Below are 21,447 nucleotides of genomic sequence, written 5' to 3'. Positions count from 1 at the left end.
GAATGTAGTGTGTAAAGTACCCCTAAAAGAGTATAGAGGCCTATACAACAAGATATTCATTTTATACAAGAAAGAGACCAGGGTCCAGTTGACCAATAAATTCATATAATTTTTACATTGACACGTCTTCAGGTATCTGGGAAGATTAGGGGGAAGGGATAGTAAAAAGGGGTCCCATATTGTATAGAAATCACCTTCCTTGTTCCTAAATATAGCACTCATTTTCACACTTTAAAGATCTCACAGTACCCCTGAATTATTGTTGGTGGCTCGTCTTTCATCCGGTTAAGGAAAATGCAGTTGCAGGCCACAAAGAGTCATTTCTGAAGAAGATTGAGCTGTGCTAAGGTAAGTGAGGGCCTATTCCCGACGGAACCTAGTCCAAATAGCCACGGGTCCATTCTTATAGGACATATGAACATGCTCCACAGCTTCGTTTTGAAATTTTCCCCGAAAATTCTAATTCATGGGCAAGTCCGAAAAAAGATGGCCATGAGTGCCTTTTACCTTCTTATACTTACAACAGGTGTCAGAGAATTCTGCTTTAATTTATAACATAAAATAGGAGTCCTATGAACCGCTTGCATAATCTTGTATGGGATCTTGCACCTTGTTGCAGGTGAACAGTTGTCTTGTGTGTTTAGGTCTTTCAGCCTTCAACAGGAGCTTGTCCACTGGGGGTAACCGGTATTCTTCAGTGGGAAGTCCCATAGCTTTGATAAGGGTTTAGGTGCCCTAGATTAAATATCACTTAGAAAGAAATTCTCGGGATATACAGTATGATGCTTATGTATACTAACTAGGGTGTGCTGTTGAGAAATCCCCTGATGAGGGCAGTGAGGTATAAATAAACTCTTAGCCTAGGACCGGATGTGTTTCCATGGTCCCAGAGCAACACATAAATACAGCCTCAATGACTGGGACTCATGAGGTCCACATGAGGTCTGTACGTTGTTCCTCTGTGTTTTGGCAGGGTCAATTGCTCTGCCCTCTCCCCTCCTCTCAGAGGACACTGAACAGCATCCAAAGGCAACAATCTGAACCAAACTACATGTCTGATTTATAACTCTGCTCCCCATGTGTCCCCTGTTGCACATGTTGCATATGTCCACTGTTTATCTTGAAATTCTGGAACTTTGTTATGAATACCGTTCCACACCAACACAGCTTTACAGGCAGAGTGTTGGTGTTAGGGGGATATGTGTTATTTCGTACACACTCATGGTTCCTGGAATGATAAAAAGCACACAAGTGAATCAAATTGAATCACTCCCTCCCTCCCGGCCGGAATGTCAGTAGCAGCCTCCAGAGTAGATGTGGGAGTTGTGATTGTTTCCAGGAAACACTGTGGAGCTTTCCTCCACACCAGAGACTCGGTGCCAAGCCAATCACCCCAGTCCTTTTATAGCATCAGCCTACTACAGAATTATGAGTGTTTGTGTCATCTCTTAGACAACAGATAATGATTTTTGTGTGTACAAATGTAAGAAAATATCCATTCTAATAAAAATGTAGCAACTCTTGAGTTACTGTAAAAGTAGGGTGACAGATAGGGCAGATGGCGCCGACATGTAGGGCAGCCGTGCCTTCTAGTTCCTAGGCAACTTTTCCGTATATATTTTTTTAATGTGTTATTTCTTACATTATTACTACATACAGCTGAGAAGAACTAGAAAGGACTTCTAGTCCGACTCAGGAGGCGTGCACACCACCCACCACTTCCGAGTATATTACTCGCTAATGTTCAGTCGCTGGATAATAGTTGACGAGCTCAGGGCGAGGATTTCCTTCCAGAGAGACATCAGGGATTGGTACGTACTCTGTTTCACGGAGACATGGCTCTCTCGGGATATACTGTCTGAGTCCGTACAGCCAGTTGGCTTCTCAGTTCATTGCTCAGACCGGAATAAATATCTCTCTGGAAAGAAGAAGGGTGGGGGTGTATGTTTCAAGATTAACTACTCAAGGTGTGATTGTGATAACATACAGGAACTCAAGTCCTTTTGTTCACCCGACTGAGAATATCTCACAATCAAATGCCGATCGTATTACCTCCCAAGAGAATTCTCTTCGGTTATAGTCACAGCCGTGTATATTCCCCATCAAGCCGATACCACTTGACTGGACTTTATGCAAACTCATATATCCTGAGGCCATATTTATTGTAGCTGGGAATTTTAACAAAGCAAATTTGAGGAAAACACTGCCGAAGTTCTATCAACATACTGACAACCGTACTCACGCTGCTAAAACACTTGACCACTGCTCCAACTTCAGGGATGACTACAAGGCCCTCCCCCGCCCTCCCTTCGGCAAATCTGATCACGACTCCATTTTGCTCCTCCTTTCCTATATGCAGAAACTCAAACAGAACTATTCAACGCTGGTCTTACCAATCGGAATCCACATTTCAAGATTGTTTTGATCGCACAGACTGGGATATGTTCCGGGTAGCCTGCGAGAAAAACATTGACAAATACGCTGATACGATGACTGCGTTTATCAGGAAGTGTATAGCAGATGTTGTACCCACTGTGGCTATTAAAACCTACCCTAACCAGAAATCGTGGATAGATGGCAGCATTTGCGCAAACTGAAAGCGCAAAGAATCACATTTAACCATGGCATTCCCTCCATAAGGCAATCAAACAGGAAAAACGTTAGTAGAGAGACAAAGTGGAGTTGCAATTCAACGGCTCAGACACGAGACGTATGTGGCAGGGTCTACAGACAATCACGGACTACAAAGGGAAAACCAGCCACGTCGGAGACACTGACATCTTGCTTCCGAACAAGCTTAATACCTTCATCGCTCGCTTTGAGGATAATACAGTGCAACCGACACGGCCCACGGTTTAAGCGTGTTAACCCTCGCAAGGCTGCCGGCTCAGAGCATGCTTCAATCTCTCCCTATCCCAGTCTGCTGTCCCCAATTGCTTCAAGATGTCCACCATTGTTCCTGTACCCAAGAAAGCAAAGGTAACTGAACTATCACCCCGTAGCACTCAACTTCTGTCATCATGAAGTGCTTTGAGAAACTAGTCAAGGACCTCCACCTTGCCTGACACCCTAGACCCACTTCAATTTGCCTACCGCCCCAATAGATCCACAGACTATGCAATCGCCATCGCACTGCACTAGCCCATCTGGACAAAAGGAATACATATGTAAGAATTATGTTCATTGACTGTAGCTCAGCATTCAACACCATAGTACCCTTCAAGCTCATCATTAAGCTTGAGTCACTGGATCTGAACCCCGCCCTGTGCAACAGGGTCCTGGACATCCTGACGGGCCGCCCACAGGTGGTGAAGGTAGGAAACAACACCTCCACTTCGCTGATCCGCAACACTGGGGCCCCACAAGGGTGCGTGCTCAGCCCCCTCCTGTACTCCCTGTTCACCCATGACTGCGTGGCCACGCACGCCTCCAACTCAATCATCAAGTTTGCAGTGATAACAGTAGTAGGCCTGATTACCAACAATGACAAGACAGCCTACAGAGAGGAGGTGAGAGCCCTGGGTGTGTGGTGACAGGAAAATAACCTCTCACTCAATGTCAGCAAAACAAAAGGAGCTGATCATGGAAAAAGCAGAGGGAGCACCCCGTATCCACATCGACGGGACCGCAGAGGGTTTGGTGGAAAGCTTCAAGTTCCTCGGCATACACATCACTGACAAACTGAAATGGTCCACCCACACAGACAGTGTGGTGAAGAACAGCACCTCTTCAAACTCAGGAGGATGAAGAAAGTTGGCTTGGCACCTAAAACCCTCAAACTTTTACAGACGCACAATTGATGGCAACCTGTCATGCTGTATCATCGCCTGGTACGGCAACTGCACCACCCACAACCGCAGGGCTCTCCAGAGGGTGCCCAACGCATAAACAGCAAACTACCTGCTCTCCAGGACACCTACAGAACTTGATGTCACAGGAAGGCCAAAAAAATCATCACGGACAACAACCACCCGGGCCACTGCCTGTTCACCCTGCTATCATCCAGAAGGCAAGGTCAGTACAGGTGCATCAAAGCTGGGACCGAGAGACTGAAAAACAGCTTCTATTGCAAGGTCATCAGACTGTTAAAAAGCCATCATTAGTACATTAGAGGCTGCTGCCCTATATACATAGACTTGAAATAACCGGCCACTTTAATAATGGAACACTAGTCACTTTAATAATGTTTACATATTTTGCATTACTCATCTCATATGTATATACTGTATTATATTCTATTCTACTGCATCTTAGTCTATGCCACTCTGATGTTACTCGTCCCAAAATGTATATATTCTTAATTCCATTCCTTTACTTTAGATTTCTGTGTATTGTGTCTATTGTTGTGAAATGGGTAGATATTGCTTGTTAGATATTACTGCACTGTTGGAGCTAGAGACAAGCATTTCGCAACAGACCACAATAACCTCTGCTGAACACAAATAACATTTGATTTGATTGGATTATCTTTGTTGTATTTGCAACCTCTATATCTATCTACATGAGAAAGGATTGCCATAAGCCTGGATTAATCTGTAAACCACCTGTAAACATGTTCTGCCTGAGAACTAGACTGATGTAGTCAGTATGTACCAATTATGCAAAACACTTCCAACACTTTCAACTGTCTGGGAAACACCCTCTCAAAACTAACCAGCCTTTGAATATCACACACCTACTAGATACACACTATGCATAATAGGTGTAGAAAGAAAGAAAAATCCTTCAAACAAACGTAAAACTTACATGAACAACAGTTTAAATATTTGCATGACCCCTGAAGGAAGGATTTGCTAGGTATGGTTGCCTGGGGCGATGGTAAACAAACACAAATGGAAAGGTTAAAGTTCAGAGAGAACGAAAGGTGATGCACCTTGTACGTGAAAGAGAGTTTTAATAGTTTTACTTAGCCACTCCCACTTACAATGACACTGACCATGTATATAGCTTCCTCTCTTCCTCTCTCTTTTTTTCTTCCTCTTATATATATATATATATATATATATATATATATATATATATATATATATGCCCAACCTGCAAGCTCCACCTAACAGTGCAGCAATCAACATGAAAATATCACAACCAATATTTGATTTTTTTATTATTGGTTGTGATATTTTTATGTTGATTGCTGCACTGTTGGGTGGAGCTTGCAGGTTGGGCATTTCACTGTACTTTAAACTTTAACTTTAAAATTAAACTTCAACTAGGTCAGGTCAGCAAATGATAGCCTCTTCCCGTTCCAGTTGGATCGTATTCATTACCTGTTTCAGTCCGTTTGGTGCCAAATTAATGTGACCCAGTACAACAGAGCCAAACTACCTATCCAATACAGAAGCAGGGGAATTGGCCACTGTATTATATACCTGCTATTATAAACTGGGTGGTTTGAGCCATGAATTCTGATTGGCTGAAAGCCATGGTATATCAGACAGCATACCGTAGGTACGACCAAATCTTCAGTTTTACGTTGGTAACCAGTTAAATAGCAATAAGCCTCCTCTTGGGTTTGTGATATATAGCCAATATACCGTGGGTAAAGGTATGTGATCCTCACTACTCTCATCATCACTCTGCATATTAAGGATGGGATTAACCTAAGGAGCCATTGAGTTGGGTTGGGGGACAGACCTGTCATCATGCAGGCCGCGTACAGTGACAGAGGACAGTTGGAGAGCAGATACCCTTGATACCACCTGGTCACTGTCACTGCACAGGAAGAGCATCAATCACCAAAAGTTCCCACATGTACTTAACCCTTTTACTGACTCTGATTAGACTTCCTCCCGCTGCATTCCCCCAGCTACTTAACCCTTTTACTTCCTCCCGCTGCATTCCCCAGCTACTTAACCCTTTTACTTCCTCCCGCTGCATTCACCAAGCTACTTAACCCTTTTCCTTCCTCCCGCTGCATTCCCCCAGCTACTTAACACTTTTACTTCCTCCCGCTGCATTCCCCAGCTACTTAACCCTTTTACTTCCTCCCACTGCATTCCCCAGCTATTTAACACTTTTACCCCAACTTCCTCCCGCTGCATTCCCCAGCTACTTAACCCTTTTACTTCCTCCCGCTGCATTCCCCCAGCTATTTAACCCTTTTACTTCCTCCCGCTGCATTCCCCCAGCTACTTAACCCTTTTACTTCCTCCCGCTGCATTCCCCCAGCTACTTAACCCTTTTACTTCCTCCCACTGCATTCCCCCAGCTACTTAACCCTTTTACTTCCTCCCGCTGCATTCCCCCAGCTACTTAACCCTTTTACTTCCTCCCGCTGCATTCCCCCAGCTACTTAACCCTTTTACTTCCTCCCGCTGCATTCCCCCAGCTACTTAACCCTTTTACTTCCTCCCGCTGCATTCCCCCAGCTACTTAACCCTTTTACTTCCTCCCGCTGCATTCCTACAAGGTGATGGGCTTCCCATGTTACCATGCACTTACTGTGTAATGAGAGCTAAGCCCTTTGCTGCTGCAGTAAGGTCACTTCAATCACGTACCGGGTGCTGACGTGCTATCAGCACGGAAAGACCCCGCAACCTTCACGGCTTGCCACGGGTTATGCCCTCCGAACACAGAGGTCAAGCATGAAAGTGACCGCCTTAACACGCAACCTTTTCATAAAGGTGAAGCTGGTGTAAGCATGCAGGCCGAAATTAGCATGTTGTAAGCCGATTCAATCACAGCAAATCAAATCAATGTTGGAAGTACTGGAAGGCACTTATGACCCTCATATTAATTTCAATCATAATCTAACGGATAAACGGCCTGTCCTGTGCTAACGCCAAGATGAAAATGTGATAATAATATAATATTGTAAATACTGTAGCTGCTATTTATTCAGAGAGGCTTGATAGATTTGCAATTCATATATTGGTGATATAAGTAATGACCTTGCAAACCTTGGACACTGATTCAGATCCAAAGAATAACAACAAGCGTGATATTAACAGATCAGGTAACCCCCCCCCCACCCCCCCACCCCCACCCCCAACGCCTCTCTTACCACATGCCACGACTGCTAACATGACTAGGATAGTAGCCAGCATTTAGAGGGTTAACTTCCAACACAAGAGGGCTGAAGAGAGTAAAGCAAAAACGAGAGAGAGACAGAGAGTTTACTGTAGGAAGAGAGAGGGCTGGTGAGAGAGAGAAGTAGAGGAAACAGGAGACCTACTGAATGGTACAGCCAGCTACTCTATGACTTTGACGCTCCTTTACTTAAGGTTAGTGTGTCTTCTTAGTGGGAGACTACGACTGAAAAACTCTTTCCCCTTTTCTCCCTATCTCCTGAAGTTCTCTTACCTTGCCTCTTCAGTCTCGTCAATCGCCAGACTGCGATCAGGGTCACTATGTGCCCCAAAACCACCAGGGCAGGGTACATGGGTCCTGGGGGACTCGCCACAGCCAGCAATAGGACAGAGATAAGCCCAGGACAACTTTGGCAGCACTGACAGACAGGTGGTAGGGCATGGAGTGGGAGGGGAGTGGGGCTGTGTGGGTGTGCCAGAGGAGAAGAGAAGGTGGGAGTGTGGTTTAAAAAATAATGACAGGCAGTTTCAACCTTTCCTGGCCAACACAGTGAACCCCTAGCTTTCTCTCACTCGCTGCTACGCCCTCAACACTTCTTCTGTCCCTCATCTAGGCTTCTCTCTGTTTACAACACACTCTCTCTCTCTTTCTCTTTTCTTCCTATCTCTACATTCTGAACGTATGTTCCTATAATGTATGTGTCTGTTCTGTAATAACCAGCGCACTCTCTGTGTTTACAGTGTCTGCTTTCACTGCAAAGGGCTGTCTAAGCTAAAGTGGATCTAGTCACACTGGGCATTTAACTAGACTCTGTTCATTAAACGTACAGACACACACACATTCTGTCAAAAAAGGCAAGATAGACTTCAAATGAATGAACAGTTTAAAAAAAACTACCACTGTAAAATGATGTCAAAATCCTATTGTCCCTCTTGAAACAATCTGATAATATGGTAATAATTTAAGTAAATGTTAACAGTAGGTGGACGTTTACATTGAGAGTATTGTGTTCTTACCAGGTTGAATTGAACCCCCTCCCTGACTGATTCCATCCTAGAGTATCAATGTTAATTTTGTTCCCCTTTTCTCTCTCTCACTGCAGCCTAATCACTCCCATATGTTCCCCAATGAATGCCACCCCCCTCTTTTCCAACCTCTACACATACAGTACATCGTAGTTCAACTGAACAAGGATTTAGTTCTACAATATTTCGCAAGGAAGTAGGTGATGCAAATCCCTTACAGAGGGACTGGCTGGTCTGGAAGCGTTATCTAAGTAGGTCCTGTCAAATCCCTTTGTCAGGTTAATTACAGAGGGACTGGCTGGTCTGGAAGCGTTATCTAAGTAGGTCCTGTCAAATCCCTTTGTCAGGTTAAAATCCCTTTGTTTAATTACAGACTGGGACTGGAAGGTTATCTAAGTAGGTCCTGGCTGGTCTGGAAGCGTTATCTAAGTAGGTCCTGTCAAATCCCTTTGTCAGGTTAATTACAGAGGGACTGGCTGGTCTGGAAGCGTTATCTAAGTAGGTCCTGTCAAATCCCTTTGTCAGGTTAATTACAGAGGGACTGGCTGGTCTGGAAGCGTTATCTAAGTAGGTCCTGTCAAATCCCTTTGTCAGGTTAATTACAGAGGGACTGGCTGGTCTGGAAGCGTTATCTAAGTAGGTCCTGTCAAATCCCTTTGTCAGGTTAATTACAGAGGGACTGGCTGGTCTGGAAGCGTTATCTAAGTAGGTCCTGTCAAATCCCTTTGTCAGGTTAATTACAGAAAAGCGTTATCTAAGTAGGTCCTGTCAAATGATTGGAAAAGCACAGCCCGATTGGAAGAATGGTAATCACAAGTAAGGCCAGTCATCCCAGGGTAAAGGTCTCGCTGTGATTTCAACATCTAACAACGGCATGTTTACCATACTAGCCCATCAATCACGCCTTCACAAACGCCCCATGTACAGTATCACCTCCATCTTGCAAAAATAATGTCCTTCGAGAATAAGAGTGAACTAAGCGCAGGCAATTTAAAGAGTCATCAAATAATCCTGCCTTCTAAATCTCTACGAAAGAAACAGATAGACCACTTGCTTACATACAACAACAACAATCCCAAATGGCCTGGCGACACTGGTGGCTTGAGCAAGGCTTGTGCAAGACACGAAAATAGATAGCCCAAACAGACACAGAGGAGTTTCAAATGGAGCAACACTATCATTCTAGCCAGTCACAACACTCTTTTTCTGGACTCACGTCTGTCCAACTCAGAGGACCAGACAGTCCCCTTCGGGTGGCTTCTGTTTTCCTTTTTTTTTTAAACAGTCAGCAGACATGATTCACAATTGAAGTCTTCCATAGTGCCAACAGGTTTAAATATGGAATAAAATCCGTACTTCGGTAGCTGAAGGTTGCGGTTAAGCGGCCGTGAGTGTGTGCGTGTGTGTGTGGTGAATGTGCGTCTGTGTGTAGTACGGATGTGCGTTCCCCCTCTCAGCAACACAACAACATTTCACACACCGCGTTTGCCAAAAACACACAGTAGGACAGCCGACAGAGAGACAGATGGACATCGACCCCAACAACAGTCACCCCAGTCGGTTGACCTACCAGGTATGATCTTCATCTATGTTGTCAGGAAAAGAGAGAGGAAGAGGAAGTAGGAGGAACAGAGAGAGCCGAATCAGGGAAATGAGGGGAAAGAGGAGGACTCCTGTTTGTTTGCTCTCCGCTGCCTGTTTCTCCACCTTCTTAATTTTGACAGCCCCGTGCCTGCTGCTAGGATTTGTCAGCCTGTTCTCTAGTGGCCTCACAATTAGAAGGGGGGCAAGGGGGAACCGACAGGGCCAGGGGGGGGGGCGTGGAGGGGGAAGGAGTGGAGGGGGAGGCAAGGGGCGATGTTGAAGCTTACTGTTGGGCTATAAATACCAGACAGGGACAGATGATCACACCATCACAGTTTAGAAGCTGATGGAACCACCCTGGCGGCCATCTTTTTTGCTGCAGTAGCCACTACGCCAGGCTACTTCCCTTCTCAGATGAGATCTTTATTCAGTGAGATTATGTCACAGGTTTCAGCCAGGCCAGGAAAGAGACCTGACCCATTTAAGAGGAATCTGATGACGTATACAGTTTGCCTGAGCACATACTGTACCTACATACACGAAGTAAGTCCTTCAGCTAATACTGTCATCAAATAGCCTACTATATAGCCATCATCTAATACCACTACGGTCAGTTGAGCTTTCTGTCAAAAGCCTATCATCCATGTGGCATGAAGACACAAGTGAAGAATCAACAGGTGAAGCAGGACATGTGGTTCTCAATTAAGCACCGTGTCAATTACAATGTACTCTAACATAAATCTGAATTCTCATATCCAGAACTGGAACTAATCTGGCTCAGGCTGGCTTGGTGGTCTTCTTTGGAATGTCAAACTTAACTGTATAAATGCCAGTGAAAACACTCCTATTTCGTGAGAGATAGATTGGCATGACCTAATCTCCAAGCCTCTCGAACTAATGATCCACTGTTGCTTTGGGGACCCCTGCAATGTATAACGTTAGCTAAATATAGCATTTCTTTTCAATTGGTGGCTATGTATCGAAGTGTGCTTGTGGCATGGTGAATTACAGTACTGACAATGTATGTTCCATTCGCAACAATACCATACCTACTTTCTGAGACCATTTTTCTTTGGTCCCCTATGTTTGAGGATGAAATAGGCCTTTTTAAACTCAGTATTATGTGTTCAACGTTAACAAGGCTTAGTCATTTGGAGCTCTGTGAAACTGAAAATCAGTTACAGAGATTGAAGATTTCAATATTTTGTCTGCTAGGAACTGATGTCCTAATAGGATTATCTATGGCCCAAACACAGTTCCTAGTAAGATTGACATGGAATATTTCCACCAAATGAACCAATAAAGAGGTGCAGTCATTTCTGTAACAGAGCTATACTACGACACCCCTTGGAGGCTCAGAGTAGTCCATAGACATGACTTTGTAAGGATCTGGGTGTAGCTGGTGCAGAGGAGACAGGTGCAGGACAGCAGAGATGAGTAACACAAGGAACTTTACTCAGAATGACAAAATACATGAAGTAGCACCAAGCCCACAAGCATCGGACCGAACTTACAATAAACAAACACGCACAAAAACCATGGGGAAAACTCAGGGTTAAATAGTGAACACGCAAACGGGGAATTGAAACCAGGCGTGTAAAACAAAGACAAAACAAATGGAAAATGAAAAGTGGATCGGCGATGGCTAGAAGGCCGGTGACGGACTTCCTGTTGGCATTTCTATATGTCAACAGATAGATAGTTCACCCCTATAGTTCACCCTTGTGGTATCCATACACACATCACTCACATTTCTGGAGTGATGAAAAGTGCCAGAAAAGTGCCTAAAAAGGCTTTGAACATTGAAGAACTGAGAAATAGTGCCATATTTATCTCCCTTAAACCTTTTTTTATTACATTTTTTTTTTCTTTGTATTTGTTATGGCCAGTCTTTCTGTTGAAAAAAAAAATATTTTTTCAACAGAAAGACTGGCCATAACAAATACAAGAACAAAGTCCAAGAAAGGCACAACATTTAAAAACACATAATTGTCCCATTTAACTGACCATAAGTCCACGCCCATTTTCGACCAAGCCATAAAGGGGCCCCATATATATATGTTCTGTACATATGTATATGTACATGTACATGTTCTATATATCTAGTGGAGAAAGCTCAGCTAATTCTCTCTAAACCATAGAGTCCCTCTCTGCTCTAGTTAATGTTCCATCTCGACTCGGAGAACGTCAGGCGTGTAGCTGCTGAAAAACATACTGTTACAATTCGGGAGGTTCGTGTTGAAAGTCAGATGTTTCTGAGACTGTTGAAAAGAGTAGAGAAGCCCTATAGTATTTTGTATATGGGTGGGTGTTGTGGGAGGTGGCTTTGTATGTGTGAGCGTGCATGTGTGCATGTGTGTGTACACGTCACAAAATCAACATTGACTTTTTAGAATCCATTCCCTTCCCTCCTCTCAACACCCAGGGGAGGGTAGTCATACCTGAGCCACATACGGTGCCTTCAGAGATTATTCATACCCCTTCACTTACAGTATTCAACATGTGTGTTGTGTTACAGCCTCAATTCAACATTGATTTCTCACCCATCTACACACAACACCCCATAATGACAAAGTGAAAAGATGTTTGTATATATTTTCCAAAATATATTGAAAATGGAATACAGATATATCTTATTTACATACGTATTCACACCCCTGTTAGACTCACCTTTGTTAGACTCACCTTTGGCAGTGATTACAACTGTGAGTCTTTCTGGGTATGTCTCTAAGAGCCTTGCACACCTGGATTGTACAATATTTGCACATTATTATTTTTTTAAATCTTCAAACTCTGTCAAGTTGGTTGTTGACCATTGCGAGACAGCCATTTTCATGTCTTGCCATAGATTTTCAAGCCGATTTAAGTCAAAACTGAGACTACGCCACTCAAAAACATTCAATGTTGTCTTGGTAAGCAACTCCAATGTAGATTTGGCCTTGTGTTTTAGGTTAATGTCCTGATGGAAGGTGAATGTGTCTCCCAGTGTCTATTGGAAAGCAGACTGTACCAGGTTTTCTTCTAGGATTTTGCCGGTGGTTAGCTCAATTCCATTTGTCATTATCCTAAAAACACCATATTCCTTGCCGATGACAAGCATAACCATAACATGATGCAGCCACCACCCATGCTTGAAAATATGAAGAGTGGTACTCAGTGATATGTTGTGTTGGATTTGCCCCAAACATAACGCTTGATATTCAGGGAAAAAAGTGAAATTCTTTGCCACATTTTTTGCAGTTTTACTTTAGTGCCTTATTGCAAACAGTATGCATGTTTTGGAATAGTGCTATTCTGTACAGGTTTTCTTCTGTAATTTAGGTTAGTATTATGGAGTAACTACAATGCTGTTGATCCAATCTCAGTTTCCTATCACAGCCATTAAACTCTAACTGTTTTAAAGTCACCATTGTCCTCATGGTAAAATCCCTGAGTGGTTTCCTTCCTCTCCGACAACTGAGTTAGGAAGACGTCTGTACCTTTGTAGTGACTGGGTGTATTGATCCACCATCCAAAGTGTTATTAATAACTTCACCATGCTCAAAGGGATTATTCAATGTCTGCATTTTCTTTTTACCCATCAACCAATAGGTGCCCTTCTTTGCGAGACATTAGAAAAACTCTCTGGTCTTTGTGGTTGAATCTGTGTTTGAAATCCACTGCTCGACTGAGGGACCTGAGAGATAATTGTATGTATGTAAGACATTCCAGGTTTTCATTTTGGATTAATTTGTAAACATTTTTAAAAACATAATTCCACTTTGACATTATGGGGCATTATGTGTAGGCCAGTGACACAACATCTTATTTTAAATTCAGGCTGTAACACAACACAATTTAGAAAAAGTCAAGGGGTGTGAATACTCCCTGAAGGCACTGTAGCTTCTAATGTATGTTGTTGACCAAGGACCAAAATCCAATATGTACCATGGGAAATACCTAACATCAGCTCATCTTGGCCTACTACTCATTATAGGAACATATGCTATTGATTTGTGTGTTTGTTCCATAGTTTAGACTACAGTGAGTTAACTGTTATGTGGAGGCAGTAGTTCTCCCAGTCACTCTGACATGAGCCAGCCAGGCTGCACTCATTACATTATATTACAAACTATAATTAACGCTGGTTGTTCCAGCAGCCTTTTTCCTCCATGTGAGCCAGCTCTGCTCCAAATGGCAACCCCTCTGCCTGCCTACGCTGGGAGACAATACCCTGCAGGCTCCTGTGAGAGGACTATGTTACACAACCTCGATATACTGCAGCGATACACTATACTATTATCTACATTGTTTCATTGTTTGATACACGTTCCTACAATTGGATCAGACCCGTCTGACCAAGAAGACAAAGTACATATCTCTCATTTCATCTCGTTATTTCAGAAATATGGAGCGACGCGTGTTTTCCTCATCAGCCGGCCTGTATACACACAGGTGCCGTCCCAGCCCAGGAGACATGCCTGGTGGTGTCAGTGGAAAGACATAGGAGCAGCCGAGCTAGCCAACCTTGTTTTGAGCACAACAGCAAAGCCCAGACTTACAGGCTTGCACTGTACTCAATATGCGCATAGCTGCGATGTCACACCGCGGGCTACTGATAGCGTGACGGCTAACAGCGCTCGACCCCCATGTTTTTTCACTCATGGAAGGTTAGGCTCACACACTCACATACGCCACACCACAATCGTGAGCCATTTAGTATGAGAAGGGACAGAGGAGAATCCTGAGAGTTGCTGGTAATGTCATATATTACACAAATATGTGGGAATGCCGTGAACCAAAGTAGAGAGAAGCCTAAGCAAAACAACATGGCCTGTCAGAAATATGAGTTGGGGTAATGGCCTGTTGTGTCCCACGTGTGGGCAGATTTTTTGAATGGCGCCAGCAGGCAGCCCCACTTATCGAAAACACTGCAGCTTTTGTTTGAACATGCAGTGCTATTCATTCATCACACACGATCGCAAATGTCACAGACACAGAGTAAGTGTTTTCCTGGGATTTCCCAGATCAAGAGTCACTGTCGGCTTGGCCTGATGTATAAAGGGCGTTAAAGCGACAAGATCTAAAGATCCCTGTTTTGATTTCCACACATGAACGTATTCTATTGATCTGTGTGTTTGTTCCATAGTTTAGACTACAGTGAGTTAACTGTTTTAATGGAGGCAGTAGATCTCCCAGTCACTCTGAGCCAGCTCCCGAGTGGCACAGCGGTCTAAGGCACAGACCCTGGTTCGATTCCAGGCTGTATCATAACCGGCCGTGATTGGGAGTCCCAATGGGCGGTGCAACAATTAGCCCTGCGTCGCCCGGGTCAGGCCATCATTGTGAATAAGAGTTTGTTCTTAACTGGCTTGCCTTTTTAAATCAGAACAGCCACATTGACACAAGTCTAAGAAAAGGTTGAATGAGTCCTGAGAGTCTCAGACAGTGTTACAGTAGCAGGATAAAAGTAGGTGCAGTGTATCTGAGGGTATTACTAAATCCGACAGCGATATAATTAGATTGCATACCATGAATTCTAGATGCTCTAGGATCTTCAGACATGAAGAGACACCCTCGTACCAATGTGGTGTCTGCTAAACATCTCCATTTGAAGTCATTATCAATCACTGCCAGATGTATTCCTTCACATAGATACTGTTTCTAACGTATCTTACGGTATGATTGATAAAACTACATGATTGGTCACATGACATGCATTCAAATATTAATTTAAAAAAAAAAAACATAGAAAGACACTACGCTTTTACAGTGGTATTTCTGGGGTAATGAGCGCATACACATGGCTATTATGGATCATCCACTGTAGGTGGCAGCAGTGAGTTAGCAAACATTGGTGTTATCTCCGGTTAGGATGACACACTGCCAGATCAGTTATATAGTCTTTTTTATCCCATGACATTCACATAAAGACCAATGAACCTTATTTCTTTACATTTCACACTGATGACAAACACACAAATGGAATGTAATGCCCTAACATACAGTATAACAATATGCCACTGGACATTTTGAAGAAGATTTTGCCTCCAGATTTGTTATTCGATCCATATCTCAAACGCTCTAAACGCTGTTGACTAGGTGATCTGTTCACACACACTAACTTTAAATTGCTGAAAGTGGAGTCATTCCCCTGATGACAAACACAGCTTGACCACTGCCCGTCATGTGAGCAACGCTGCTAATTCACTCGAGACCTGCAGAAAGCAGTGTGACGTGCGGCACCGAGGAAACACACCCAGAATAGTATGGCTATGGTATGAGCAAACTATTCCAATTTCCTGTCCGTTCTGTCGCTCACACAACAGCACAGACAACGCCCATGTGTACTGCTCTCTCACCACTCTGTGCAAGGGTTATATTATACAGTATATACTCATCAACACCCACGTAATACATCTCAAAACCCACAATCCATAAATCTCAAAACCAAATTGTCACCAACGTGCATCTTGCTTTAATAACAACAAACAACAGCAGAGAAACAGAGATTTATACTTTTAGTTCAGTCAAAGCCAACAACATGGGATAGCATTAGCAACATTTTTACGCACATTCCAGCAATTTCCGTGAGCCAATGTGGGGTGGAGAGCTGGGAGCTGCCAGCAGGTATGATAACATACTGTTCACAAGCTCCATATCGCTAGCCTGTTGTTCGATAACGCACACAAAGGCATACTATTATCACACCCGAGAGGGGAAAGCAGGAACCGGAGACCACCGTTCAAAAATCACAGTGCCAAGAACACAACCTTCCTGACAACAACAAAAAACACAGAGAGAGTGAGAGAGAGATTCTCAAAAGCACCACACCCCCTTCTCTCATTCATTCTCTTCCTCACTTTATAGCGCAGGTCATCTCCACAGAGAAAAGACAAGAGGGGAGTAAGCTAGGCGTTGTACATAGCCACACCACAGGAATTACTGCAGGTCTGAATCATTTCTGGCAGGGAGACAGTGAGTGTGCATTGCTTAAGTCCGCATTGCTTAAGTCTAAACTCAAGGTCAGGTGGCTCTGCTGTTTGTACGGCAAAAAGACACATTTCAACATGCATTGTATGCTACAATATGCTGTTATGCATGAACATCTATCACATTTTTGACTTTGTGGTGTGTATAGGATTGAGTTATCTTCCCTGCCAGTGAAACAGATAGGATATGAATATACATTAGGGTGTGAACTACTATAGAGGCATGCGCTCTCATAGATAAATCACAGCTTCATGATAGTTGGTTTGTACTCATTCATCATCTCACTGAAACTATTCTTAAAGCGCAACTGGTTTTATAATAGAATATAAATCAAAACACTGAAACGAAGGCCCGGGACTATAATACAGATACTTGCTGACCAAACTAATACCATCGTTTGAACTTCAAAGGATATGCTCAGAAGGGAAAGATGCATAAACCAACAAGTATAATAACCTAAACACTGTTTATACCACTATGCAACTAGAACATAATAGCACATGGTAAAAGACATGGTAGTGCCATCACCACAACGCCCACCTAAGATTTCCCACAGCACATACAAGGGAGGAAACCTCACCAACAGTGACATCACACAACAAACACACAGGACAGGAAGTAAATAGGGGGAAACAAGAAATTCTCGCAAACCTTCTATGAAGTTGGGGAAGGTCTTCTCCTCGGGTACGTCCAGAGAGTGGTCCCAGTCATCGTCGGAGATGGTGCTCTGGGTGGACTCGACCACCGCTCCCCTGGCCAGGAGAGCCCGTTCGATGGCCAGTGCGTGCAGGACATCAAAGTCCAGTTCTTGCCCTGCTATCTCAGGTACAACAGGAGGAGGAACCTCTCCTCCAGCCACTGCCTGTGGGCTATTTATGTGCTGCACCTCAATCACCTCCTCCACCACTACTATCTTCTTCCTCATGTTGGCCTCGTCTACAGGCTGGTCACTGGTGTCCTCCAGGTGAGGCTGTGCTGGCAGAGGGGCTGTGGCTGCAGTGGTAGCAGGGGCCTGTGGGGGTTCCTTGTCCTTCTCCAAGGCCTTGGGAGGAACAGATAGACTTTTCTTCTTCTCCTCCTCTGTGCTCTGTGCTGCTGCTAGAGCGGCTGAGTGTTGTGCAACAACTCTGGGAAGCTCCCCCTGCTCAGTGTGGAGGCTGGCCCGTGCCTCGGCTCTGGCTGACGCTGTCTCTCGGGCTGCAACGGGTGCTTCCCTCGCAGAGGAGGTTTTTGGTTTCGGGTCCTCCCGTTTGATTTTTTCAGCAGAGAGCTGGGCAGGCTCCGCCTCCCCTTTGTCTAAAGCAGGGGACCCAGCCTGCACAGCTGCTGCCACGCTGGTTTCCTCAGACCACATTCTTTCCGGAGGCATCTTTGGACAGCAGTCCATTACTTTTGCCCCGGGGGTGTTTGGGAGGTCACCCTTGACGGTGGCCCTGGTCAGCGGCACCTCTGTTGCTGATAACGTTTCAGCTGCAGGTGGGGATAATGGTTTTGTGGTTTCAAGGTCTAGGGAAGAAACCTGCTTTTTCTTTTTAGCTTTTTTTGCCTTTGATGAATCAACCACAGTTGTTTCTATAGGGGCTTTAGCCTCCGGCACTATGGCAGGTTGAGGTGGTTGCAGTGGCAGTGTAAAAGTCATCTCCACAGGTTTGAGGGCTTCCTGTGTCGTCTCCATCTTTATGGTCTTCGGCACTGTCACCATTTCCACTTTAGTGACACTCATCTTTGACCTGTGGGATATTTTTCCAGATGAGCCTGAGGTCACTTTATTGGTTGTCTCAGCCTTCTCCTGCACTTGGACAGTGATTGGAGGCTCAGCTGGAGGGGTTGCAACGGGAAGGGGTGCATCTTGTAATACTACAGATTTCGTGTTGCTCTGTTCCACTACTGGTTTGGAGGTCTGGCGATCAGCCTCATTTGATTTTTGAACCTCAGCCTTAGTTTCTCTTCGAACCTCTGCCTTAGTTTCTCTTCGAACCTCAGCCTTAGTTTCTCTTCGAACCTCTGCCTTAGTTTCTCTTCGAACCTCAGCCTTAGTTTCTCTTCGAACCTCAGCCTTAGTTTCTCTTCGAACCTCAGCCTTAGTTTCTCTTCGAACCTCTGCCTTAGTTTCTTTCGTGGATTCTGGTCCCTTGGGCGTTATTGACAATGCCATAGCTGGTGGGGGTTTGGCAGGCTCCTGTGTCTCTTCCTCTGGGGTCTTCAGTCCTTTTTCTGGGGACACCTTTGTGACAGGTGGTTCAGCAATCACAGCCTTCGCTGTTGCTTTTTTCTTCTTTGATTTGGAGCCATCTTCAATCATCACTTTCTTAGTTTCGATAACCTTCTCAATAACAACATTGCCATTGACCACTGGTAAGTGAGCAGTGATGTCAACTTTGAATGATTTGGTGGGTTCGGCTGAGAGCTTTGGGGTCTCTTGGGGGACAGTCATTTCTGATGCTTTCTTGGGTTCTGGAATTACCTTCACTTCTGTTTTTTTCTCCTCCTTAACCTTTTTAGTACGGGGCAGGGGTGCTGGGATGGCTGGCTTACTGGGGACAGGTTCAGCAGAGACTTTGGGGGTCTCCTCAGGGATGGTCGCTGCTGCAGCTTTCTTGGGCTTCTCTTCACCCGCTTCATTGAAAGAGGATTCAGCTGAGACCTTCACTGCTGCAGCCCCAGCTACTGCAGCACTAGTCATTGCAGTAACAGCTAATGGGAGGGCTGTTTTGGAGGAGACTGACTTGATGCTGACCTGTGATTCATGTGTTGAAGTAGAATTTTTCTGAACCGGAAACACCTGGGGCCTTTCTGCATGGACCTTAGTGATGATCTTCTCCTGGGGGGACATCACTGCTTTTCTGCTACTAGCCTCAGTGGTCTGAGAGAAGGTAACCGTGGATGCCCTCTTCCCCTGGCTTTCCTCCATCATTGAAGCCTCAGTGTGGAAGCCCTGTGCCTTCCTCAGGGGAGGCTGGGCCTGGGCCTCAGATACCCATGGTGCTCTTGGTCTGACCGGCTCGGTGGCCACGGGGCGACCTCTGAACCTTGGCGTTCGGTCTGAGGGGCCTTCCTCCTCAGCTGCGTCCAGCCTCCTGTGTCGGTAGACCTGGCGCTCAGCCATCGCCTCCTGACTCTCTTCCCTGCCAGGTTTGGGGACATAAGATGTGGGGCCGTCCACTGACTGGACCCCACGCGCTGCCCTTTGGGCAACGGCCAAGGTGGCTGTTGGACGGCGAACCCTTTGCAGGGAAGAGGGGACGATCTCAGCAGGCAGACGGAGGTAGTCGCGCAGGTAAACAATGCCCTCGTTGGTCAGGTACCAATAGAAGTGCCTCCAGGCGAACGTCTCCCTCAAGTAGCCCCTGGACTTGAGGGAGGCCATGGCGCGGATCACCTGCAGGTTTCCCACGCTGGGGATCTCTGGGTGCTTGGTCTGGGGCCGCTTGTCCTTCTTGGCCACCATGACGCCATCGCGAAACAGGAGCTCGTAGATGACCCTCAAGTCCACCAAGGGCATCACCATTCCGGCCACCATTGTTGCTCTGTGTGTGTGTGTGTATTTGTGTGTGAGTGTGTGTGTGTGTGGGTATGTCCCTTCAAAGTACGACTAACAAAGCTGGAGCCACTCCGCCAAGGGAGAATGAATTTCAGGATGACCTCACTTCTCAGTCTGTGAAAGGGTCCAGTGGCTAAAACCGCGTGCCAAGTGCTTTTCAATCCAATCACAAAAAGTATGAATAAATCCTCTTATTCTCTCTTATTGCTTCTTCACTCTCTTCTTGTTGCCTTTGAGAGCGAGGAAACAGAGGAAACTTAAAGAAAACTCCAAAAACTAAGTCAAAAGAGTACTGTTCCACCCTTTAGTCAGACTTGCTTGGAAGTGAACAGACTCCGGTCTGACGCATGTAGCGGCAGTGTCAGAAGGAGAGAGAGAGAGAGAGAGTGTGTGTGTGTGTGTGTGTGTGTGTGAGAAAGAGAGAGAGAGGCACACTGCTCCAAACGGCTCCTCCTACCTTCTCTCTACAGTTGAGGAAAAGTTGGCATGGGAAAAAAAAAACCTTCAGAGTAAACAAACTTAAACAATGGCAGAAGGCCGAAAATGACTGACGAGCGGGTGAATAAACGTGCGCAATCGAGAATAGACTAGGATATGCGAGTGAAAGAAAGAAAAGTCAAATGAATGGAAGCAACTAACAGACCTCTGTAGTACTTGAGCACATGCAGGGCTGTTGCTAAAAGAAGACGCCCACCAGGACACGTGTGCTCACAGTCACACACTGTGGGTTGGACCAGGAGAGATTGGCTAGCGACAGTAAAGGGAGACAACCTTTAGGCATGCCATCCTACACTGCAGAGACACACTAGACATTTACTTACGGGAGGCTTGTTACCCCCCAACCACCCTGGTTTACACATTTCAGATCCAGTATCACTGGCTGCCTGACCTTTGCCCTACACACAGAGGATCTGCCTGAAAACTGCATGTCTCCAGACCCCATGCCTAAGAGAGTAAACACACTTTCTCCTTGTATATAGTATGACACATATAGATCATGTGAGAGATAATAGAGAGATAGGCTATAGCCACATCTATGGTGACATGGACAGAGGCTTTGATGTGACCGACTAAAATTAGAATGCTGTAACTTGATAGGTAGACAAGTCAGGGTGGAAAGCACAAATAGCCCTATGGGACTGAACTTATTTCACTAATCCATCTTGTTCACAAGCCAAAGAGGTATAGCCAGATCGCACGCATATAACTAACCAAACCATCGATTTCATTCAACTCTATTCATGTCAGTGTTTTGTTAGGGCACCAGGTGAAGAGGAAATAAAAAGATGTTGTAAC

General features: G+C 45.0%; 1 protein-coding gene across 1 annotated transcript in view; it reads right to left on the bottom strand.

Moving 5' to 3' along the window:
- Positions 1–20,772, bottom strand: part of LOC135520026 (plectin-like) — a 96,295-nt gene extending 75,523 nt beyond the window's left edge. The window contains 1 exon segment of the mRNA XM_064945333.1: positions 17,262–20,772. Coding sequence (XP_064801405.1) covers positions 17,262–20,130 — 2,869 coding nt within the window. The 5' untranslated portion in view covers positions 20,131–20,772.
- Between the last annotated feature and the right edge of the window lie 675 nt (positions 20,773–21,447).

This window comes from Oncorhynchus masou, chromosome 29 (genome assembly GCF_036934945.1).
Source record: "Oncorhynchus masou masou isolate Uvic2021 chromosome 29, UVic_Omas_1.1, whole genome shotgun sequence".
Taxonomy (NCBI): Eukaryota; Metazoa; Chordata; class Actinopteri; order Salmoniformes; family Salmonidae; genus Oncorhynchus; species Oncorhynchus masou.
The sequence above is the reverse complement of the archived record's forward strand: the minus strand, read 5'-3'. Positions and strand labels throughout refer to the sequence as shown.